Raw genomic sequence first — 23029 nt, forward strand, 5'->3', positions numbered from 1 at the left:
TGCTGGCTGCATTTTCTTATGCTTTTAAATGCTGCTTCAGATGCACTGAAATATGTTTTGTATAGCCAGCTACTTTATAATTTTCTGTATCGTTGAAGGCACAATAACCTGTCCCAAAAACTAAGCTATGTTGCTTCTCAAAGCCTCATTGTTTGTTCGGCTTTTAAAACTGCTCCTTCCTAAGACTTCGTACTTGACTCAGACTCAAAGGCTGCCTGGTAACTAATGGTACGCTCTAAATTTAGTAAAGAAAGCTATAAAGAATTGTTCCCAGGCAGCTGCAGCCTGCAGGTAGAGACTAAGGAGAACATGATCTTGCTGAGATATGACAGCTGAAAGACTGTTAAATGTTAGTATGATAACATGAAGAGTAATCCATCCATTTCTAGTGCTGTGAGTCCTTTAAGTGTGTGTGTGTGTGTGTGTGTGTGTGAGTGTAAATAAATATAAATCCTGTTATTGAAATACTTGTGACATTAGTCAAAGAGATTTCTCTGTAAGGGGAGTGTTTTGTTATTACTTTAGGATTAAAAGTTGTTAGGTTCCAATCCTGCGGTGGAACCTGCATGGATGGATTCCTGACCCTTCCTGAAGCCTCATTTAAGTCTGTCCACATGGATGCACACTAATTACATGTGAATGTTATACTTTCAGATCAGAGTGCTGTTTTAAATTGGAGCGTTGTATTAATGCTTTTTGTTAGACTCCAACAAACACTTACAAGCAGGGTTGGATAAAACCCAGTTCTGGAGCATCTTTCATGAGCCCCAGTCTCTTCTGAGACCACATTCTACTCCCCAGAGCAAAGTCCCTTTGATCTCTTCAGCACAATTTCAAACCTTAAAGGAACCATGTGCAGGAAAATACAACCCTGGCATTCTATCCAGATTTTATGTCAGAAAAAGTTACATTTACACTAATATACAGAGAGCTTCTGAGTGCTACACAAAGAACCATCATAGCCTCTCTCTACCCATATTTAAAATAGTAAAGAATGATAAACCAAGGCCCTAATTCAGCAAATTGCTTACACATGTACCTGACTTTAAGCACATAAATAATAGTCCCAAAGACTTCAGTAGGATTACCTTCCTGAAGTAGGGCCTTAGCATTACCGTGCACATAAATCTCCAGCTATCAGCAAGACATTTAAATCCTGTGTCACTTAAAATAGTTAGTAGAATGAGTCAAAGAATAGTCTTGGGTGATCTTAAAGATTTTAAAAAAGCATTTTATAATAGGCTTAGAAATAAGATACCAGTTGAAAATATAGGGTGAGATCTTGTGCTATGCCTCTAAGAAACACAGCAGAGAACTCACAGCCTGGGGTGATGAGTGGGGACTAAGGTGGCTTTAAGCTGCTTTTGTGACCTCCTGACCATTAAATCCACCATCAACTTTCAGCCTACACTTCAGGTCTTATTTGATTAGGAATGGATTTATGAGGGTACTTAGGCACTTTTCTGAACAGAGGGCCCAAATTTGTATAGCTATGTCAATGTTGCATTATGGGTGATCTTGCTGCTATTAACTGGTCCTATGAATTGGTGCCCAGCGCTACCCTTCCCAGATGTAAGAGAGCTGGATAAGGGGTAACAATTATTAACAGAGCACAATTTCCTTTGAGGCACACTCTTAGGAGCTGCCTACTTTATTTATCTAGTTGCGATGAATGTGATATATCTTTCCCAGCGACACATAAGGCAGAGGATGTAGTTTTTCTTAAGCAATTTTCTTGTCATACAGCTAAGCATTTCTACCGAATTATAAGCTGTGAGTTGCTGAGCTGGAACTCAGAAGCCAGAACAAAAACTAAAGCACCCACCGGTGCATGACCTGGCAACAGTGCGGGGCCCAGCCTGTCAATTAGTGCATGTTGCTGTAGGATTTTAAATCAAGAACCGTGTGCATTTCTCTCTATATTAAATTTGTTTTTACAGTGCTGGAATTGTACACTGGATTTTATAAAACCTGGTTTGAAAGGCTGCAGGGGTAAAACCACCAGTGGGAAGACTAACATAGCTTCTCTGCAACCAGCCCTTTGAGTGCTGGCTTTGTTTCAGGTAGCCACAACACTAATAAATTACCCATGGTGCTTTTCTTAGTCTCACATGGTCTGTTTATAAATATCAGTATTCCCAAAGATTAAAAGTGAACATGTTTATTGATTTGAGGTTTTTAAAAAAATTAGTAAGACTCTAGCATGTTTACAAAACCATCTTTATTTGCCTGTTACCTGTATGGAGTTCATTAATTAATTTAATAAGACATGACATTGCTGCAGTGAATCTCCACATTTGCAAATAAAAGCTCTGATTTTAAAAAAATATTTTAAAAATTGAATGTGCTGCAAGACTTGGTTCCAAAGAGTTTAGGAGTAGTTCATGACTGAACAATCCTGTGTAACGTGCTCAAATTCTGGTCCCAGGGCTGCATTCTTTAAGCCTAAAAAACTCGAATAGATTATTTGGCTGTGTGGGGATGGAGCCCTGTATATGAAATATGATCAAGCATTGTGTTAGCACTGCTCATAATGTCAGTGAGAAAATAAAACTCTCTGATACTGATTTCTCTCTTGTTGGTACCAGAGCATCTGCTAATGCCTACAAGTCCTTTAATAAGTAGTGAGTCTTAAAAAATGTTTTGACCTGTGACTTCCTTTCACATACAGTGAAGATAACCACCCTCTAATTATTCTATATGCCAGGGAATTTTTAAAATTTCAGTTACGAAGACAAGTAGCTTTCTCCCTGATATATGTGTTTGCAATCTGCATACCAAAATTGAAGTAGATTGGGCATCCTGCACTAACTAGCACACAGTTATTCTGTTGAGTGATGGGATATATTTTCTAATACTTTCCATAAGAGTGCATTTATTTCAAATATTTTTCATTTATACATTTGCTGTTGAAAATAGATCACTGCCCCCCAACACATGCACTGTTTTAGTATAATCCAGTAAGAAAGGACTAAATAAATGAAAGTTAACAGAAATGATGGAAATAATGCCGTAATCACTTGTGGAGTGCTGCATCTTTTAATGTGAAGTGAAGACCAGCTGTTACTTAACAGGATGACAATTAGGTTCAGAATAACCTCTATGAAATGATGAGCAAACTAATTCTCTGTACCTTGCACAATATGACCTAATGAGTAGAGCTGGGTGAAATTTTTCATCCAAAACTATTTTTGTGTGTGAAAAATGCAGATTCGGGAACACAAAAATATTTTGCAATTTTTTTTATTGGTTTTTGTCAACTGGTTTGTGTTGGGGGGGCAAGGGAAACAAAAAAGATCAAAACATTTTGACATTTTTGAAATGAAGCATTTCAATGTTTCAGTTCAAAATGACTTTGTTTTGATATTGCTTTCAGTTTAATTTTTTTAAAAAATTGAAATTGCAACACATTTTGTTCTACCATATATATGTTAGAACAAAATAAAAAAAAATGGTTTTGGTTAGACTTGAAATCAAAAATTTTTATGGAATTGCCAATAAATAAATAAATAAAGTATTATTCATACAGGTCTACTAGTGAGTAAAATGTCGAGGAATCTGGATGCTGCTGTTAATGTTGCATTTTTGCATCCATCTTTCTATTGTACTTCTGTAGAGCCTAATCCAAACCCTGCTGAAATCAATAGAAAGACTTCCATTGAATTTAGTAAGTTTTGATTGAAAATTGTAATGTCACTGTCTCCAAAGTTTTGATTTTCCTTATGCTGGCAATTATCTTTATAGAAATTAACACTTTGGAAAGCTCAGGTTGGAGACCAGAGTCAGAGAGGCAGGGCATCAGCAGGGGGAATATCGAGTCTACAAAAGAGTCTCTAATTTCAGATACTATATCCAGTGCCTTAGGGGACTGTGGCAGAAGAGGAGGAGTAATTGCATGAAAGTCCTGCTCAGTCCCTGCATCATGGGACTAGAGCATGCTCAGTACATATGGAATATTTAGAGAATTTAGCTGCCAAACTAACACATCTCTATTGAGCACATGCAAACTGAGATTTCCACAATACCTTGCCTGTTTGTTTTGTTTTCTGAAAAAGAATTTTTTTCTCTGGTTCCAGAGAAGAACTTGAACAATTCCAAAGTGGCTTCAAGAAATTCACTGGGATGAAGTGAGAAACGTGAGATATAAGACATTTACAAAAAATCCCAAAACAAACAAACCAATGAGAGAGAGAGAGAGAATATTTTGAGTTGGTATGAGGAACCTGGATTTGGATAGTGTAAATCATGAGAGATGTGAATGGAAACAGAATGTGAATTTGAAGTTATCTAGGGCCTGGCTCAAAGCCCATTGAAATCAATGGAAAGGTTCACAGGTGCTTAATGCCAAGAATATTTCTTAACACATACACAAGAGGAAAACAACAAATTGCTCTATTTCCCTGTAGAAAGGGCCAAAAATCTTTAGCCTACAGGGGAAAACAGTAGTCTTGGCAGGTCTGTATGAACTACAGTCAATGTGCATTAAAATGCATTGTTAGAAGGTGAGGACACCTTCTTTTTTATTGCTTTAGATAAGGACTGTCTCTCTCCTTTTTGTAAATAAAAAGTAAAATTCCTCTATGGAGGAAACAAAGGAAGATCAATGTCTTGTACAGTAAAAATTAGATTTTTATTGTACTGTGCTGGCCTGAAATTTATTATAAGGACTGAATTCATTCTCCTGTATAGCTTTTCACAATAATAGTTTTAAAAGACATATTTGGAGAAAAAAGTGAAAAACTGAAAAGCCATGGAGTTTAGATTTAGTAAAGGTAAAGGTTTATTGCAAATGAGACTCCCCAGGCTGGCAGAACATTAATAATGATAATTAATAATCTATAAAAGTAATTTTTTTTCTCCTTTGCACGGTGTCCTTTGCACTGTGGAAAAAATGTACAAGAAATCTGAGACACTAATCAAGAGTCAGATTTTTATACATTACTTTCACAGACCTAATGTAACTTTTAGAAAAACTTTATGTTACTGTTTTACCTTTTACAATGTTTTGGGAAGTCATCATGGGCTCTAAATGGAAATAAGATGGGTTTTTGACCATTAAAAATGAAGAAATTATCTACTTCTAGCCGCCCACAAAGCAAAACAGCCAGTTACAATAGCTGTTTGCTTTATAGTGTCTTCTTTTGTTTGATAAAGGTTTGTTGTTCCATTAACAAGTGTGTTCAGTCTCCTTTACATCAATTAAAATGGCTCTCTCATTTCATTATCAAATAAAACAAATAGACTACTGCTCATTCCATCTCAGTTTACTTCTACACTCCAAGCTAGGGGTTGTGATTCCCCTGCTCCTATATACGCCCTTGTGCTAGCTCTCGTGTAGTAAGTGTAAGAAACAGTGTAGCTGTGGTTGCACTTGTAGCAGCAGTAAAGGCACAGCTGAGCTGTGCCAACTACAAACCTGCCCGAAACTGGTGGGTATGTACACAGCAGGGCTCAGCTATGCCTCTGCTGCTGCTGCTCCTCCCTGTATTCGCAAAAAAGAAAAGGAGGACTTGTGGCACCTTAGAAACTACCACATTTATTTGAGCATAAGCTTTCGTGAGCTACAGCTCACTTCATCGGATGCATTTGGTGGAAAATACAGTGGGGAGATTTATATACACAGAACATGAAACAATGGGTGTTATCATACACACTGTAAGGAGAGTGATCGCTTAAGATGAGCTATTACCCGCGGGGGGGGGGGGGTAAGGGGGGAGAAAACCTTTTGTAGTGATAATCAAGGTGGGCCATTTCCAGCAGTTGACAAGAACGTATGAGGAACAGTGGGGAGTTGGGGGGGCAATAACATGGGGAAATAGTTTTACTTTGTGTTATGACCCATCCACTCCCAGTCTCTATTCAAGCCTAAGTTAATTGTATCCAGTTTGCAAATTAATTCCAATTCAGCAGTCTCTCGTTGGAGTCTGTTTTTGAAGCTTTTTTGTTGAAGAATAGCCACTCTTAGGTCTGTGATCGAGTGACCAGAGAGATTGAAGTGTTCTCCAACTGGTTTTTGAATAAAAAGAAAAGGAGTACTTGTGGCACCTTAGAGACTAACAAATTTAGTAGAGCATATCACGAAAGCTTATGCTCTACTAAATTTGTTAGTCTCTAAGGTGCCACAAGTACTCCTTTTCTTTTTGCGAATACAGACTAACACGGCTGCTACTCTGAAACCTGTGGTTTTTGAATGTTATTCTTGATGTCTGATTTGTGTCCATTTATTCTTTTACGTAGAGACTGTCCAGTTTGGCCAATGTACATGGCAGGGGGGCATTGCTGGCACATGATGGCATATATCACATTGGTAGATGCACAGGTGAACGAGCCTCTGATAGTGTGGCTGATGTGATTAGGCCCTATGATGGTGTCCCCTGAATAGATATGTGGACAGAGTTGGCAACGGGCTTTGTTGCAAGGATAGGTTCCTGGGTTAGTGGTTCTGTGTGTGGTTGCTGGTGAGTATTTGCTTCAGGTTGGGGGGCTGTCTGTAAGCAAGGCCTGGCCTATCTCCCAAGATCTGTGAGAGTGATGGGTCGTCTTTCAGGATAGGTGGTAGATCCTTGATGATGCATTGGAGAGGCTTTAGTTGGGGGCTGAAGGTGATGGCTAGCTGCGTTCTGTATGTCACTGCTCTGTATACTCATGCTAGCTCGATGAGACCTTGTGCTAGTATTTGGACATGGGCAAGGGAATCCCATCTCTAGCTCATAGTGTAGCGATAGCCATAGATGGCTAGCAACTCCTGATGCTCCTAATGTAAATAAAAAGCTTCCCCCTCAAATTCCTTTCTTCCTGAATGCTTGAGAGGGAAAAAATGGGCCCTGCAGCGTTTATAGTCTGGGGGGGCGGGTCCTGTTACAGAAAAATACTGAGAGACAGTAAAAACAGTTGAGAGCAGAGCTTGTTGGAAAATGTTTTTTTTTTCCTTCCAACTTTGGAAAATTTTGACTTTTCGTTGGAAAATCCCAAACTGAAAATTTTGATTCAGAAATGCCACTGCTATGCCTCAGGAGAATTGTTGTTTGGGTATCCCATGTTCTCATTCTCCTCCAGGGGCTGGGCTCTCTGCCTGGGCTATGTCTCTCTGGATGAACCACAGTCTCCCCTCTGGCTAGACTCCTGGCCACAGCGCATTATGGGAGATGCTGTCCTTCTGAGGAACCTGGCGAGGAACCTGAGGAGAATGTGCTCATGAGGCGCCCAAACTGCAGCAATGGTGACAACAATCCAAATCAAAACATTTTATGGGGGGAGCAGGGATGGGTGTTCAGTTTTTTGATAAAAGGTCAAAACTTTCCACAGAAAGCGGCCACTTTTCACTAAAAAAATTCGTTTTGTTGAAAACCTAATTTTCCATTCAGAAAGATAGAAAAATGGCAGCTGGCTCTTGTTGAAAGATTTGGGCTCTGATCCTGCTGGAGAAATCATTTCCAAAGTACTTGGAGAGGTGCTCTGAGGGCTTGATGATGCAAGGTGCTGAGGACTTTGCTCCAATCCAGCCAAGCCTGTGAAAAACACACAATTGAGCATAAGTAGCCCTACTGAAATTGAGCAGCTTGCTCCACACCTTTCAAGATCAAGTCTCTAATTAGAATGAATGAAATGAAATGAAACCACCAGTGATAGGCAGAGTGAAATCATACTTTATGATCATCTTAAAATGAGACCACTGCTAAGATTGTTATCCCAATGTTAATTACAGAATTAGAACATAAGACATTTTAGGAACAGAAGGATACCAAAAAGTCATTTTGCTTTTCTCAGTTAATGTTAATCCTGTTTTCTTGCTTTTTTCACCATATTCCTATATATTTCCATTATTTCTTCAAAGGCAAACCCAGATTTCCCTTGATACATTTTCTATAAACTGCCTTCCCCAGAAACCCGTCTTTTGAAGTACTTTTCCCTGGGTTCCCCATCTGCTTCTAGTTTTAAATAATGACAATATTCAGTGTTGTGAACAAATTTCAGTGACTTTCAAAGATTATTATGGAAGAAAAGTTAAATCTAAAATCCACTAAGGTAGTAACTTTTCATGATGTCTCCTAGGTAGCTCCATACATTCTACTCTTGCAGCTGATTTTCTCCTTGACTGAATGTTCGAATGTTACATACATCCTTGTAGACAAAGAGTCTAATATTGAACCCAGAGGACCTGAATTTGGTATGCAAGGTTTCCACTTTCCTTTAAAATTATATTTCTAGGAAATATTATGGACAACAGCGTGAATGCGTGATTATATTGATAGACATTAGAGATGTGAAGGCTTTCTAGACCATCTTGTCTAGTTCCTTGCCAATATAGAAATGTTCCATACAGCAGTCCCTGGGCAGATTGTTCTCTCAAATGCCTTGTCATGTCCAGGTTTGAGATCCTACTGATGGGACACTTCTCTTGTGATGCTATTCATTCTAAGGATTTCCCCCTCCCCAATAGCCAGTTTACATTTTCCTTTGCTAAGTTTCATTCCATTATTACTAGTTATCCCCTCCCATTTCCTCAGATGAATTTAGACAGTTTTGCCCTTGCATTGGTGCTCAAATAAAAATTGCCAGACTGGATGAGACCTGAGGTCCACCTGGTCCAATACCTTGCCTCTGACAGTGGCTACCACCAGATGCTTTGGAAGGTGTAGGAACTATGCAATAGGCCGATGTGGGGTAATCTGACCTCCACATAGTCTCATCCTGGTTTCTAATAGTTAGAGATTGTCTTAATCACTGAAGCATGAGATTTAATAGTCATTCCTCCAAAATGTTTGTTAACATTAATGATAACTCTGAATATTCTTTATTATTATCCATATAAACACCCAATCCCTTTTTGAGCCTTGCTAAGGTCCTGGCTTCAATTATTTTCTATGGAAATGAGATCCCCATTGATAACATGGAGGTGCTCAGATACTACAGTGATGAGTGTTATATAAGTACCTAGACTGGTGATGGAAGGAAAACATTTCTTTATTAATGTTCTTTTAGTTTGTTTGTTCAAGTGCAGTGTAATAGAGGAATCTTCCATTTTGTGGTGATATTCCTGTTTTATTGTTTACTGTCAAGTAATCTTTAAAGAATTTCACTGAAATTACAATAAAATACCTTTTAAAATAATATAACTGACTAACAAACATTGCAGCTATTAAAATATATTTAATAGTCACAGACTGTCAGTTCATAATAGCTTATGTAATACAGTATGAAATTACGAGTCTTATTATTAGGGAAAGTCCAAGATAAATTAGCATGTGATCTTTTTTCTAACTCTTGGTGAATGTCATGCATGCATAATGCTGCTTAAATGTTGTAATAAAATCGTAATGTTAGAATTAAGGCACATTTCTTATTCACTCTGCCAAGGAGTTATAAATAAACTTGGAAGTGTAGGTTAGATTAAAAGGTTTTCAATTACTTTGCTGCTCTGTTTTTTCCCCCCTCAGTCTTAAAAAGAGAGACAAAAAGAAAAATATAATCCCTTACACATTTTACTGTATTTTTAAAAAGAGAGCAAGGAAATGACTGAAAAAAAATCAAAACAGGTTCTATTGAGTTGTAGAGAGGAATGCTATTTGCTTGATAACTTCATTTTTCCCTTTAACAATTTTAGGTGAAAGAGAGAGAGAACAGTGATCCTGTACTCCTACCGTTTGAACCATTTCTTTTAGAAAATAATGTTTTCTAAATGCAAAAATATCTACAATGTTAAATAAATAATATCCTGTATTTTTATAATTCAAAAATCTACTGTCTTATTAGTGCTATGCTCTTGTGCTAGAGCTAGATAATTATAAAAATAAATATTTCATAGAACATAGCCAGATCATGACTCCAAGATAAGTGAAGAGAAGGGAAAGGATTATGATGAATTGTGTTTGTGTGCCCTCTACTGGATGGAATTAGAACTGCTCAACTATCTATGGAGAGCTAATACTGCTAAGGCAAAATTTCCTTTTACTTAAGATAGTAGAGGCTTAGGGTGAAATCTAGACCCCATTGAAGTCAATGGGCACCTTGGTGTTTTGAGGCAGGAGGATCTAAGGTGTACTCCTAGGGCCAATGAAGTTCGGAATGGTCATGGTGTGCAGCGCAGTAGCAACCATGAAATGCTGGTCACCCGCCAATTTGCTGCAGTATTATCTTGATTTTACACATGGCACAGAGATTGAGATTGAGTTCGGCGTCTAAATTCAAGTCAGAAGTACCCCATTCTGTGCCCCATGCTCTGATTACTAGAAATAAGGAATATGCATTGGGAAAGTAGAATTTTTCCTAAATACAATTTTTGTCATTTTTATGAGGTGTTGAATGTGTTGTAGCCAGTCTGAATGATTTTTAAACAAGTAGATAGAACTAAGATGCCATGAGCAGCCATCTGTAACTATATAACCACTGTAATACTGTATTGCTTCCTAAAGCTGACAAGTGATATGGTGATAGGGTTTCATTGTGGCCATTTTGACTTTGTTAATATTGAGTCATTTTGGTTGTGGTTTGTAATATTAAAAGAAAGCAAAAGCATGCCGTATATTTAACCTATCCCAAGCCTCTTCCCAGCTCCCCTCCCCACTCCTCTTTTTCACTGATGCTCAGTTGACTTTTTTTTATATTCTCTCTTCTTCTTCTTTTCCCCCCCCCTTCTCTTCTTCCCGCACACAGAGGCTGTGTTCAAATCACTGGCTAAACTGAAATGGAAGAAATATTACAATGTCCATTTCATAAAGTTATCTCAAAAGACACACCTTGCTTCCTTCAAAGCTATTTTTCATCTTGGCTTCACTAAAGGGAAACCTTACTAAATGTCATGTTTGCATCTGCTTGTAGGAATTTTGCTGGCCCTACTTATTTGGAGTGATTGCTGTTCCTTCACTGATCCAAGTTGGGATTTTGCCCTTTCTCCCTGAAAGTCCTCACTTCCTCCTACTTGAAAAGAATGACACAAGTGGAGCAGAAAAAGGTACAGGATAATAATCATTTGCCACATAGTATAAATGTTGATATTAAATGGATGCTCGCTGGCAAGTAATTTTGAACATCATGCTTTTCGTAGCCTAAAAGCTAAATATGATCTTATTAGTTTTTTCCCTTCACCATTTTTTGTGTAAGTGAAGTAGCTGCTGACTTGATTGATAACTGAAGACCTCTAATTATCCACAGAACAGGTACAGCATGGACAATGGTGGTGGAAGTTTTCTCACATTGCCATGTCATTCTGTCTCACCCTTTACCTGGCAAGATTTATCTTTTATGGGTGAAAGGAAGTTCATTCTCTATGACTGCCTAGGCTCTCAACCAACACTGCCAAAAAGGGATGCAGGGCTTTGTCCAGTAGTAGCTGGATTGAATTTATACATTTATGTAATTGTTTGCTAGATGGCAGGTCGTCTACAAATCTACTCCATATTTATTTAAAGGTGGAAAGCTTCAGTACCCTCTTACCACTTCCCGCTGCACACTCTAAAATCATCGTCCTTATTGGTACATAAACAAAACTGACTGTGATCAGAGGAGATGTGCCCAACTTTGGGCCAGATCAATGCTGAGATTTATAATCTTTTTTTCCCTCTTAAAATTACTATTAGCTGGACCAATCAATTTGAAAATGCAACATATGGTTACAGCATAGCTAGGATGATAGGTGCAAGTATCAGAGTAGCATCCATGTTAGTCTGTATTCGCAAAAAGAAAAGGAGGACTTGTGGCACCTTAGAGACTAACAAATTTATTTGAGCATAAGCTTTCGTGAGCTACAGCTCACTTCGTCGGATACCACTTTAGTATCTGATTACCTTCCAGAAGTGCATTAAGTGACATGACTAACATCAGTTATGTGGGTTCATTCTCTCTCTCTCTCTCTCTCTCTCTCTCCAGGGGGAGATAGCTGCATGCAGTGGAGTGTTTTGTTTTAGAGGGTTTTGTTGTGGTTGTGATACGTGTGCTTTGTAAATACTTAGAATACTTCTAGGTTTTATTATAGGTGTTTTGTTTTAATCCACACTTCTCTGACCTGGGCAAAAGTCTCTACCTCCATTTCCTTCCATGCAATTTTATAAGCAATAAATACACGCAATAAATAAATATTATTAATAAAAACAAAAAAGTGCAAACCAAATAGGACAACTCCCATGTTTCCGCACATGTCCCTGGCTTGGTTTCTGGTGAGCACAATCACCTGAAGCTAAAATTCATCCCTGTGTAGTGGGTGAGCACAAGAGCTATGTGTCATTTTAGCCTTATTTTGGGGAGTTAAGTGGTGCATGGGTCTGTGCTAACACTCCATCCTGAGAGATACCCGGGTGCTGACTTTAAACAGGCTCAATTGCACCTGATCAAATCCCATCTGTTAGTTACATCCTTGAGCTGCCTCTGCTGGAAATTAACCCCTGAACCTATAGGCCATACCCTGGTTCAGCAGGGCCTGGTCTCCAGGACGCTACTGGGATAGAGTACAGCAGAGCTTTTGAGGCTTATTGTAGACTGTGCATAGAAGACCTGTATACTCCATCGTGTTGCCACCGATGTCAGTGGGACTGGGGTTTCTCATGCAGAATGAGAAGTTAATTTGTCCTATCCATTTATCAAAGAAGAACCGGGGGGACCTGAAGACTTCTGAGATGCAAATACTGAATAAAACCTATCACAGATTTCACAAAATAGGCTCTTTAAAAAGCCACTGCCGAATCTGGGCTTTAAAATAACTCACCTGCCTTGTATCTGGTGCCAGTGACCATTGCTTATAACATATCAATAGCTCTTGTGTCATGGTTTTAGTGTGAATATGTATTCTGAGAATGACTTGATTGGTAATCCAGAGGCCTAGGAAGTGGCTGGCAAACTGGAGGAGGATTTCAGAGTTGCAGGAAAATCTATCATCATGAAAGCAACATTACCAACACCTAATTGCCAATGCTTTAGTAGTTGAAATGAGTTTTAGCAACCAACTTACTGGAAATTACTTTTGTGAGTAAGAAAAGTGATGATAATGGGCAGTCTTAAAAACTGCTCTTCTAAATTTAGAAGCTTTTTCGAAATGTGAGTCTTATACCATTAAAGCTTCAAACAACTTCTAAAGAGAAAAAGGACACAAGTAGCTTTGTTAACATTTTGGACCTGACTCGCTTTTAAATCAAACAGCAATAACAAGCTACATTCTAGTTGAGAGAAGGCCAAACTTCTTTGGAATCTTTTTGGAATCTGTGGCTTCTAAGGACAGAAGAAATTAATGCTGTTCTTTTAGAATGGGATTTCCCAATGAGCCTATGAGATTTAGGCACCAACATATTGAAATGCAGTGGGATTTTGGATAACTCCCTCAGTTCCCCTACAGCAGGAGTAGGCAAACTTTTTGGCCTGAGGACCACATCGGGGTTGTGAAATGGTATGGAGGGCCGAGTAGGGAAGGCTGTGCCTCCCCAAACAGCCTGGCCCCCACTCCCTGCCCTACAGTCTTGATTCACACTTCAAGGTTCTTATGCTAGATATCCTGACATATGGTAGCTCGGACAAACAATTGCAGGTGCAAAACAGGCAAACAGAATTTTAGGGGTCACTTGGAAAGTGTAATCCATACAGTTTGTGTATAAACCAGTATGAAGCACATGTTTGTTTAAAGCATATCACCTGCTACTGTACAATAAGTACTATTAGGTACTAGCAAGTCACTTACCCATATCCACGTGTCTTGGCGGGACTGCTGCAGGAAGTTGAATATGGATAGAGGAGTGTCCTTGAAGACCTGTTCAGAATAGGGTTGTATGGAAGAAGGCAAAAGAGATGGCTTGTGAGTGAAGCAGATGAGTGGGCAGATGAATTCAGCACCATCGGTGGAGTGGGATTTGGAATTAGTGACAAAAAGAGACAAGAACAAATAAATAGAAAGGATTAGGATTATACAAAGGCAAAGTCAGGAAGCTTAAACTAGATTCAGTGGAAGAGCTGTAGCCAATGGAGGGAATCAAGGAGAATAAGCATGACCTGGTCAGATCAACAACCAAAGAAGATGATCTTTGTGTCCGCTTTTTCTGTGGACAAGAGAGGACAACATGGGTGTTGGGAAGTATGTCTACACTGCATTGTAAATCCAGGCTCAGATTCCGGACTGAGCCCAAACCCACTACCATCCATACGCAAATCTTTCTGACTCAGGTCAGCACCAGATCCTAGGACCCACCCATTGACACTCAGGTCCTGTCATTTTGCAGTATGGATGCAACTCAAGCCACAGACCCAGATCAGAAGGTCTGTGTAATGCAATATGGATATGTTAGGATGTTTGTGAGACCCAGGTCCAGAATTATAAACCAAGGTTTACTATACAGTACTGTGAATACTCAAGTGTGGCCTTGAAATATTGAGTCCACAAGCATGGATCTCACATACCGGGGTTTACAAATTTATGGCTGCCATTAAATGTATATTTACTTGAAAGTATGTGTAACCCTTCTACCAGTCAGAGTTAGAAGCAGTAAGGGCCTGCCAGTATCTAGGGGTTCCTTTTCAACAATACAACACAAAACTGGCTGGAGCCCCAACCCAGTGATCTCGGACAATTACATACCATCCCAGGCGCCTCTAAGAGGCAATACTTCCCCTCTTGCAAGCACAGAGTCTGAGTTTAGCAAAGAAACTTTTAATAAAAAGGGGGGAAGTAACTCAGCATTAATTTGGGAAAACACCACACACAGGGCTAATAAACATAAACCATGAGCAAAAGACCCACCCCAAGTAAGTTGGGCAATGTCTTAAATCCAGCAAACGAAAGACCCTTTAATGTGCCCATCCCTTCACTGCACCCCACTCACAGTTGCTGTCCTTGGTCAATGCAGACACAGAGTTCAGAGGTACATCTGCAGAATTCACCTCCCACCCTGAGTGGAGGTGGGGGCATTAAGAAGGCACCTTACTCTCTCTGCTGCCCAGGCACTCACTCACCAGCCAGCCACCGAGATACCTTCAGGTCTCACCAATTAATACAGCTCTCAGTGATGTCAGCTGTTAGTGGGGGAGCTTCACTGGTAGTGCACACTGGGCAGTCTGTTGCATCAGAGATGCTGTCCCAAAGCAGGTCTAACACTTAGACCTAGGTATCAGTGATTTCAGTTCTGCAGTGTATGACAAGACTCTCAACTGAGTCTAAATTAGTTCTTTTATTATGCAGTGGAGAGAGGAAGGGTCAAATGGTTTTTAAAACCCTTAAGCAGGGCCTCCACCACCAAGTACAAATACCTGTCCCTACCCTCTCTCCACTCTCTGGGCTTTGGAACCCATTTCCCCTGCCTAGCAAGTTCCGTTTAGTTCAGGGTGAGTCCCTCAATCAAGGTATACCAAGTACAGTTCTTCTGCCCTTGATTCACACAACAAGGATAACAACCTTTATTACTCCTGCCCCGATAACAAAGGGACTGGGGATCCAAGACCCATTAAAAGTGATAATTTGGGCAAGCAATGCATCATGCTGAACCCCTAGTCAGGGTGGGTGTGCCCATGCAAACTAGATCTGCTCCTGAAGTCCTCTTCCAAGAGATGTCAGCAAAGAGCTCATCAGACCCTGCTTAGATATGTAATGTTACTGGGGTATTCTCGATTTTAAAAGTGACCATAGTAATGTATCTGAATTAGTTGACTTGCAGATTTCCTCCCTGAGATCTGCACAAATATATTACTATCAGGATAATGTGAGTCTTACTTATGACTAAATCTTTTTTTCTACTAGATGAATGCATCCTATGTAACTATTATACATCTTACTCTAGCTCAGGGCTTGTCAGAGAAACACAAAAGCGTATCCCTGAAGAAAGTGCAGTTTTTAAGGCAGATGTGTGTTAGTTTTTATAAAATGCATGAAGTTATTTTAAAGCTCAGAGCATGGGAAGGGGAAAAGTTAATGTTCCAATTATTGTATAATAGTACAAGTTTAACAGGATATTGTGACGATGAGTATCACAAATTCTACCCTTCTTTTTTATGCCATTCCTTCCAACCTTATTTGAGTTATCTGAACTATCATGAGTACCCAGACTGCAGCTGCAAAAAGACAGAGGGCCCAATTCTCTTCTCCCTTACATTCCTGTAAATGAGGAGTGGTACCTATGAGCGTAACAAAGGGGAAAGCAAATAGAGGCAGAGAGAACAGGGTGTGACTGGAAGGGACCTCTGGAGAGACCTGACAGAACAACTAGAGAGGAGAGGGAAACACCTGGCAATGAACCAACCACCTGTTTGATTTCTCTTGTTAACACTCAGATTTAAGAATTTCATTAAGATGATGATAAAATTAAAAAGAAAATGGTACAGAGTTTAAGCATAGAAGTTTCTGGTTATCAGGGAATTAATGTACAGATTATCAAGGGGTGCAAAGTTCAGTTTAGGATCGGATGGCATAAGGAATACATAATCTGCAATATCCCCAATTGAGGGTAAAAGGTTAACGGGTCAAACTACAGATATTGAGATATGAGGGTATGTTGTTCATATAATGGCTATGTTCAGATGTGGAATATAATGAGTGGATACGATGATGAGGATGGATTTACCTTCATTTGGTGAGATATAATGTTCAGTGAGTTTATGGTTCCAGTTCATATGGTCCAATGGAAAAAGTCTGTCCCTTTCTTGTAGTTGATGCACGATGTCATTCCAGCTCACACCTCCAGGTACTGTCGGTGACCGGTGATGTGTTTGATGTAGATGTCCCTAGACCATCGGATGGTGTCAGAGACCATGAGGCACCGCATGAGCTGTGCGTAGCGTTGACCGATCCCACAGGTCCACAGCACACACTCGTTGCAGGGATCCCAGGCGCCCAGGGCTCCGATGATCAAGGTGTCCATCTGCACCTTGTAGCCCTTTGCTCTCAGGGTGTCGGCCAGGAGGGCGTATTTTTCCAACTAACGAGCTCTGGCTTCGTGGAAGGCCGGGGTCCTGTGCGTCAACGTCAGTCTCCTTTTGAGAGGATAATCTTTTTCTGGGCCTCATCGGTGATAACCACATCAGGTTGCAGCCGGTTGTCGGTACTGGAGATGATGCATTTCATGGCAACCTCCCCCAGGCGCGGTGCAATGGCTTTCACTAGGCGGTTCTGGATGGCATTGTGGCTCAGCTGCCAGGCTCTGGAGTGGGGCTTGCAGCTGCACAGGAAGTGGGGCAGGGTCTCATGGGAGTAGCCGCACTTCCTGCAACGCTTGTCTCTATTCCCGTGGCTGATGGCTCCATTGAGCGGGACACAGTTGAGCTGGGCACAGTCAGCAAAAAGGGTGCAGCCACCCCCGGCGAGGAAGTGATTGCTGGCGTCCCACTTGCTGGTCAGTTTGAAGGCTTTACCCGTGTCTGGTTTACGCTTCAGGATTTCCATGTACAGTGAGTGGATGGCTGCCTTACGGTCCTCTCCAGCATGCCTCTGGCATTCGGAGTGACAATGGTGTTGTCATTGGCACCCAGGCTCCCAGCTCCTGGCGCTCCTCGCACCACTCTCAGCGGCAGCCGATGCGCTTCCCCAGGCGATGTGTGGCATTGCAAGCGCGGGACCTCAGTGAAGCAATGTCGGTCCCATCCCATCCGAATTCGCCATCCAGGGAACCACTCAGGAAGGTAGCGATGTCTTGGTTAAAGAGGACTCTGCTGATCTGCTTCTTTGTCGCGTCATGGAGGGCGTTTGCCGCTATGTTCCGTACCATGGCATTGGGACACATCAGCAGGTGGAAGGCGTGGGTGATCACCGCGATGTAGACCAGCTCATTGCTGGCTCTCTGGGGAAGGAACAGCCACTTCTTCACCATCTGCCAAACGATCTTGTCTGCCTTGTTGAGGGGCACCTTCACCACGGCGGATCCCCTTAGGACAAACAAGATGCGGGGGATCAGGAAGGTGTTCAGGACGTTTTATTTTCTGCCATGGTGCCAGCAGGGAGGCATCTATCTTGGTGGCATCCTGCAAGATCTCCTGGATAGCGTTCTCGGGTGTCTGTCGAACACAGAAACCCGTTGGTGTGCCGAGGTGCTGGTATGCCTCCCCCTCTGCCAGGGGAATGACGGGCTCGCACTGGATCTGGACCCCCGTCATCTGCACAGAGTCCCTTTTGCTGCCATCGATGTGGAGAGTTGCGCATTTCTTTGCATTGAAGCAGAGCCCCATCCAATTGGCAGCTCAACTGGTGGTGTCTAGCATACGTAGGAGGCTCTCTGGGTCAGCCTCGGTCAGGACCTGGTCATCTGCATAAGCCAGGACACTCCCCCTCTCACCATGGAGGTTGAAGCCATCTGTGCCATTGGAGATCGCTCACAGCAACGGCTCCATGTCGAGGTTAAAGATGATGGGGCTGAGAGGACAGCCCTGCTTAACTCCGCTCCGAATCGGGATCTTGGCAGTCTCCCCTTCGACTGAGCGAACGGTAGTGCTGCATCCCTCATACACCTCTCCAGTCAAACGAAGGAAGTTCTCTGGCATCCCAAACTCCTGGAGCATGGCAAAGATGTGGTGGTGGGGTATGGACCCAAAGGCATTAGCCAGGTCGAGCCATACTACCGCACGCTGCCTCCGTGCCCTTCTGGCCGTTTCAATGGTGGTTTGGAGGACGAAGTTGTGTTCACAGCAGCCCTCGCAGGACATGAAGCCTTTCTGGATGGAGCTGATGGCTCCCCCGCTCACCGACCACTCCGTGATCCTCTATGCCAGGTGTCATAAATATAAAGGGAAGGAAATATAAATATAAACACCTTTAAAATCCCTCCTGGCCAGCGGAAAAACCCTTTCACCTGTAAAGGGTTAAGAAGCTAGGATAACCTCTCTGGCACCTGACCACAATGACCAATGAGGAGACAAGATACTTTCAAAGCTGGAGGGAGGGAAAAACAAAGGGTCTGTCTGTCTGTGTGCTGCTTTTGCCAGGAGACAGAACAGGAATGGAGTCTTGGAACTTAGTAAGTAATCTAGCTAGATATGCGTTAGATTATGATTTCTTTAAATGGCTGAGAAATTAGATGGTGCTGAATAGAATGAATATTCCTGTCTTTGTGTCTTTTTGTAACTTAAGGTTTTGCCTAGAGGGATTCTCTGTTTTGAATCTAATTACCCTGTAAGGTATTTACCATCCTGATTTTACAGAGGTGATTCTTTTTACCTTTTCTTATATTAAGACACCAGACAACTGGCATATAACTTGTACATTGTGGAGCAGAGGGAAATGAGCCTTCAGTTGCTGGAGTCGTCCCGCTTGCCCTTCTTTTACACCAGCACCATCATGGCCTTCTTCCAGGAGCTGGGAATCTGGCAGAATCACTTGCACTGGTTGAAGAGTGTGGCGAGGACCAGGCAGCCGGAATCTCGCTTTTTCAGGAGGCTGTAGGGGATGCCATCTTTCCCAGGAGCTGTGTTTTTTGTTTTTGAGAGTCTGGCCATCACTTCCTTGGGCGTATAGTTGGTCTCCAGGGCACCTGCTTCATCGACATGGGGCAGGGGGCGGAGGCACTCTGGGCGCTGCGCGTCGTCCCGGGCTATGCGGTCAAATACATCCTTGAAGTAGCTGTAGAGATGCTCAGATGGGATCGTGCAGTAGGACAAGGGCCCATCTAGGATCTCCCTCATGGCCTTGGAGTGGTTTGCCTGGTACAGCTTTTGGATCCTGGAAGCCGCTGCTGGATCGTAGCGGTAGTAATTGGAGAAAGTTGGAAAGATACTACAGTGATGGAAACTCTGGAGATGCATGTAATAACAATACAAAAATGTTGAAGTGTTGGAACAGAGGGTGGCAGTGGGGAACAGAGTGCTGGGGTCAGAAAGAGGGAATGAGAGGAACTTACTGTCTTGATAATTGTCTTACTGCTTAGATTGTAAGCTCCTTCGGGCATTGACCATATTCTTGTACTGCACCTAACACAATAGGATCCTGATCTATGACTAAAAGAAAAGGAGTACTTGTGGCACCTTAGAGACTAACAAATTTATTAGAGCATAAGCTTTCGTGAGCTACAGCTCGCTCACGAAAGCTTATGCTCTAATAAATTTGTTAGTCTCTAAGGTGCCACAAGTACTCCTTTTCTTTTTGCGAATACAGACTAACACGGCTGCTACTCTGAAACCTGTGATCTATGACTGGGTCCCTTATACCCTGCTGCAATACAAATAAAAAATAATTATTATTATTAATAGTAATTGTGATGTGGTAGGGAGAAATTTGTCTGCTCTAGAAATTATTTGTTCAACTAAAGAACACTCCAAAGAAAGCTCTCTCTAATTGAGAAAGAATAGCCCTGAGCAAATAGTTTCAGTGCAGCTGTGGTAATGTGTCCTATAAATGGGTAAAGGAATTCAATGAGCATTCTAACTTTCAAGAAAAAATATTACCATGTGTTAAGTGTCACATAACTTTACACATTATGTCACATTAGCATCTACTGGTCATATATAAAACTGTTCCTCTAATACGTTCAGTCATACATTAAAACACCCACACTTATGAAAGAAGGGATACAGCAAGTTCTTAAAGCTGCTTCAATGCTGTAGCACTGCCAGACCTCCTTGGTAAGAGATACGATACATGTATTTTCGAATTTTCAAAGGGATGAATTTGAGTTGATGATATTTGGTATGGTGAAGGAAAAAACAAAAGTGACTATTTTTTGGACAAAGCCACTGAAACTATTTGGGTGGGAGACATTGTGAAGCCAAATTCACAGCTGGCACAAATGGTTAAAAATCCATTCACTTAAATGGAGTTGCTACTGCCTGAATCTATGGTGAATTTTTATTTATTTGATTATTTATTATTTGTCTTATCTTAGCTCTTAGGAGCCCTAGTCATGGACCAGGACCCCAATGTGCTAGGTGCTGTACAAACAGAACAAAAAGGAGTTTACAATCTAAGTATAAGACAAGATAACAAATGGATACAATCGGGAATAAAAGGTAACAATGAGACAAGATTGATTAGATGATGGGCAGTGGTCTCTGCGTCAGCAAACTAACTGTTCTTCTTCGAGTACTCGCTCATGTGTCCATTCCACATTAGGGGTGTGTGCTCGCCACATGCAGCGCTGCTGGAAGTTTTTCCCTCAGTAGTATCTGTAGAGGAGCAGCTCTGGAGCCCTGTGGAGAGGTGCCGACATGGCGCAGTATAAGAGGCGCTGCCGGCTTCCCCCGCCCTCAGTTCCTTCTTGTCGCCGGTGACGGTGCATGGAACGTTTGCCGCTCTTACTAGCGTTGCTTAGGCTTTATTCGCGTGAGTTAGTTCTTGTAAAGTTAGTGTACATAGTTAGTAATCAAATTAGTTAGCCCTTAGCAGTAGATAGAGGTTTGTTAGTCCCATCGGGGACTTAGCTGGGGGGATGGGGCATGCTCTGGTCCCCAGGCTTTAAGCCCTGTGATTGCTGCAAACGGCCCAGGCCCGTGAATTATCTGCATAATAGCTGTCTCAGGTGCCTCAGTGAAAGGCACATAAGTGTTAAGTGTCAAATCTGCAAGTCCTTTCAACCTAGGACCAAGAAAGAACATGAGATCAGATTCAAAGCGCTCCTGATGGAGTCAGCGCTTACTCCGGCCCCAGAGCAAAGGTCCGACTCGGAACCCAGCACCGCGGCATCTGTGCGTAGTGCCCCACCGGCGCCGTCGAACAGCCAGCACCGATCCCCAGACAAGAAGTCTGAGAAGGCGGGTAGGGGATGGTCTCCTACTCCCCGCCAGGGGAAGGACAAGGCTGGGGGCAAGCTAAGACCTGCGCCGGGCAGCTCATCTCCCCCATTGGGAAGTTGGGCCTTAGCTCACATCGAGCGATGCAGCCCACCCCGTTCCTTGCCTGGAAGCCCAGACACAGAGGTGGGCCTTCCTCAACTTCAGGTGCTGTCAACACCTGAAGCGCTTCAGGCTGCTCAGGAGATCTGGACCCTCCCAGTGCCGCCCACATCAGCCCCGGCAATGCCCAGACCTTGGGGTAAGCCCTCCTAGGGACCTTTCAGTCTGCCTTCATCCCAGTGGTACCGCTCCCCATTGCGGGGGACATCCCGCCACCATTCACCCACTCAAAGCCATCATGCCTTGGAGTTAGGGAAGCAAACGCATTGGAGCCCTCTACTGTCACCACACCGTGGGCATCAGCAGCATGATTCGAGGTGGACTTCACTAGTTACCTTGGCACAGACCCACAGAAGCACACGCTCCCTGGCAGGAATATCAGGACCGGCCCTTAACGTCACCGGAACGCCGTTATGAATCCTGGGAACAATCAGAGGACCTCAGCCATGGGTCCTGCCAATGATCCCCAAGACAGATGTCACCGTATTCGGGGAGATCTGCCCAGCCCCTGATACTTCCAGATCCCGCTTCTCATCCTGTTACCGGTCTCGAAATGCGAGGCGTGGACTGCTAGTTTCCTGTTGTGGATCCTCCGAATGCCACTGGTCACCAAGGTCCCCACAGAGATGCACGTCCCGCTCGGACTGGTCCTCTTCTAGATGTGACCATGATTATCGCCAGGCACTGGGTCGCTGCTCCAGTGGATCCGGATCACCGGGCAGCAATCGCTCTGGATATGGCTCCAGTACAGAGCCAGGCTCCACATCAGCAGGGCAGTCACCTGCATTGTCGGTACCGAAACCTGCCCCGAGGCTCTAGGCCCAGTGGCCCCGCCCATGGTACACCTAGAGCCCTTGGGGGTTCACCCCGCAAGTCCATGTGGACCAAGGGGAACAGCCTGCTGGACCACCAGTGGATGTCATGGAACCTGCAGTACTGGCCTCCTCGTCCTCATCACCGGACGAGGCCATCACGGAGCGCCCTCATCCTGTTCCACTAGATGACGCTAAGGTGCACCAGGAGCTGTTAAAGAGGGTCGCATCCAACATTGGCCTGCGGGTGGAGGAGTTGGAGGAGCAAGTGGACTCCCTGTTTGACGTCCTCTTCTCGATAGCCCCTGTTAGGATGGCTCTTCCCCTTCACGAAGGGGTACTGAAGATATCCAGCGCCTTGTGGCAAACTCCCTCCTAAGGAAACTAAAGTTTCACATGATCTCCCTGGCCTTCATTATCCCCTCCCTGGATCCAGGACACTG

The 23029-nt window shown here is 42.7% G+C and overlaps 1 protein-coding gene across 5 annotated transcripts in view; it reads left to right on the forward strand.

The window, feature by feature from the left end:
- Positions 1 to 23029, forward strand: part of SLC2A9 (solute carrier family 2 member 9) — a 181732-nt gene that overhangs the window by 49279 nt on the left and 109424 nt on the right. For all 5 annotated transcript variants that reach the window (XM_038399971.2, XM_043512420.1, XM_038399973.2 and 2 more), the window contains exon 6: positions 10819 to 10951. In XM_038399971.2, coding sequence (XP_038255899.1) covers positions 10819 to 10951 — 133 coding nt within the window. The remainder of the gene's footprint in view (positions 1 to 10818; positions 10952 to 23029) is intronic.

This window comes from Dermochelys coriacea, chromosome 4, assembly GCF_009764565.3.
Source record: "Dermochelys coriacea isolate rDerCor1 chromosome 4, rDerCor1.pri.v4, whole genome shotgun sequence".
NCBI lineage: Eukaryota > Metazoa > Chordata > Testudines > Dermochelyidae > Dermochelys > Dermochelys coriacea.